The sequence below is a fragment of the Notothenia coriiceps genome, unplaced genomic scaffold, assembly GCF_000735185.1.
Source record: "Notothenia coriiceps isolate Sejong01 unplaced genomic scaffold, NC01 NC01_scaffold00033325, whole genome shotgun sequence".
Taxonomy (NCBI): domain Eukaryota; kingdom Metazoa; phylum Chordata; class Actinopteri; order Perciformes; family Nototheniidae; genus Notothenia; species Notothenia coriiceps.
Genome location: NW_011366026.1, coordinates 1 through 2765, shown reverse-complemented (window position 1 = coordinate 2765; position 2765 = coordinate 1). Strand labels below are relative to the sequence as shown.

General features: G+C 41.5%; 1 protein-coding gene across 1 annotated transcript; it reads left to right on the top strand.

The window, feature by feature from the left end:
* Positions 1-878: 878 nt before the first annotated feature.
* LOC104961453 (E3 ubiquitin-protein ligase HECW2-like) lies at positions 879-2179 on the top strand (the record flags this gene model as incomplete). The annotated part of the gene is made up of 4 exons (XM_010789749.1): positions 879-1017; positions 1122-1218; positions 1482-1565; positions 2097-2179. Coding segments are annotated over exons 1-4 (403 nt in total), but the record flags the coding sequence as incomplete, so codon positions are not given.
* Between the last annotated feature and the right edge of the window lie 586 nt (positions 2180-2765).

Sequence of the window (2765 nt, the reverse complement as noted above, 5' to 3'; positions counted from 1 at the left end):
TCTGTCTGTATCTGTGCGCTCATGGAGCCACCTGCATCTTTCCCCCCCTTCTTCTTGACCCTCTTCTATCCCAGGTGTGAAATCCTCATCTCTCTCATCATCTGAGAGCTCAAAATCTTAATCTCCCTGAACTATCTGGTACAGAAAATGTCTGCTTCAGTTCCGTCTCCTGCAACAATATTGAGTCATAAAGTCCATGAAGATGGTCCTGACGTCCACTAGAATGGACATTTATAAAAGGGCTGTTATTTGAAAACTTGAGTTATTTAATTGCTTTCAGAACTAATTATATAGTTCCTCACATGTTAATAAACAAGAACATATATGATTTTCATGGTAAAAATGACAATTATTCAACAATATTTGACTTCTCCTCCTGCTTCTATAACATTTTGTTTTTGGTATCCCAGCCATTTTGGATGAAAAGAAAGAGGAACTTCCCAGCATGCAATTTTAACCAATGACATATCACTGGAAAGACCAGGATGTCCTCTGTACAGTACACCAGGGATTGATAGAGTAGCTCAAAAGAGTGAAAGGAGATGTATGTTAACAAAATGTCCACTACAGTGGACATTTTCAATGGGCTGGGTCCCAGGAGGATATGGTACCTTTAACAAATGAAGGAACACCTACTTTTTCTTCTACGTTTGTCTTTCTAGTGTTTACACAGCAGACATCCTATATTTAATACTGTGATTAAATATATTTACAGCTGTTTTTTTTATACATTACTGAAATGAACGCAATGGCAGCTTGATGACATGTACATTTATGCATGTCGAATACTACAGAAAATGGTTTGCAATAACATAAGACATATATAGTTAATGAGTTAACAGAGAATGTTCAGATATCCGCTGGTTTATAGAACTAGGATGCGAGCTGAACTAATGTGCTTCCTTTTGTCAAAGGTGGTGGACGACTCCCGTCAAACCAACCCCCCCGTCATGCCGCGGCCGTCCAGCACCTTCAGTGGCTCCAGTCGAAGTCAGTACCACGATGTGGTGCCTGTGGGTAGGTCAGGCAGGATCACATGATGCATGCAATATAAGCAAAGCATAAAGTTCCAAACACACGCTAGAGTCAGAGATAAATGCACATTCTTCCTGTTCCTCCAGCCTACAACGACAAGATTGTGGCGTTTCTACGGCAACCCAACATTGTTGAGATTCTGCAGGAAAGGCAACCCGAGCTGGCCAGGAATAACTCGCTCAAGTAGGACGCCCACTCTTCCTCTCCTTCTTTCTCATTGCTTCCTTTCTCTCTCTCTCTCTCTCTTTCGCTTACACCCAACACCTCCATTATCATCATCAGTCAAACTGAACACGCAGTTAACCTTTCATCCTAATGGACTGTGTCAGTTTACCCCCTGGTGTGTGTGTGTGTGTGTGTGTGTGTGTGTGTGTGTGTGTGTGTGTGTGTGTGTGTGTGTGTGTGTGTGTGTGTGTGTGTGTGTGTGTGTGTGTGTGTGTGTGCAGGGAGAAGGTGCAGTTTATTCGCAGTGAGGGGGTGACAGGGCTGGCTCGTCTCTCCAGCGATGCTGACCTGGTCATGCTGCTCAGGTGAGGCTGTACCTGTGTGTCAGTGTGTGGCTCTAGGGGACTTACTATTGGTCACAAGCAGCTCACTCCCAGAAAAACAGGGGTTGGGTATCGCCACTGATTCCCAGAAACAATATGATTCAATATCCAATTATACCCCAAACATGAAAAACCATATGCACATCTTACATACAGTATAGCTTTATATACGTATACATATAGTACAGCTGTTCCTTAATCCAAAATGCAACCAGACATCTGCCTTTAGGAGCTGCTCTTGGCTTATTTTTTGTCAGCAGATTACTTGTGCCTCTTGATACCATGCAAGACTAAAAAGCATCAACCACCCACGAGAGAAGGCGTATATTAAAAGATTGATCAGGGGGTTTATAAATCCAAATATCATCATTCATTTGATTGAAGATCAATTTAAAACATACCATTTATATATTTTTAAACCTAGCCGTACAGTCTCATTTGATCCACCTGTGTTAATGCCGTGTAGTTCTCAGAAGTCTGACTGTGTTCTGGGTGTGTCTCTCTCTCTTTCAGCTTATTTGAGGAGGAGGTGATGTCATACATTCCTCCGCTGCTTCACCAGAGTTACTGCCTCTCGTCTCCTCAGAGCTCCCCCGGTGAGTTTCACTCTGTCCGCTCAGCTTTATTGGCATGATGCCCCCTGTCTGGCCTTTATTAAATTCTCTCTTTTTATTAAATGTTACACCTTCCACCATGAGGTTCGGTTTACATTGGCTTTTCAAATAGAAGATGTAATTTCATATATAACACAGGTTGATATAAAACATAAAATTAATTTGCATACAAAAGACTACTTTAAACATAAACGCACATGTCATTTTTTCAATGATTCAATATGCAGTAGAGTAAATCTTGAATGATGTACAGAACTATATCTAAGTTTATTTTTTTAATTTAAAATGAAGCTACTTGTTTTACTAGACGGGTATTGAATAATCCGGTTGTTTCTTGTTTTTGTGTGTACTGTTAAGGATGCCATATCCTCTGTGGCCTGTGTGTAAAGTGCTGTTAATATATTATGTGGAAGAGGAGCGACTGTTGTTGAAGCAGCTAATGAGAATCTTAACTAATATAAACCTATACACACACACACACACACACACACACACACACACACACACACACACACACACACACGACGGACACGGACACGACGACCGACGACGACGACGACGAGAGAAG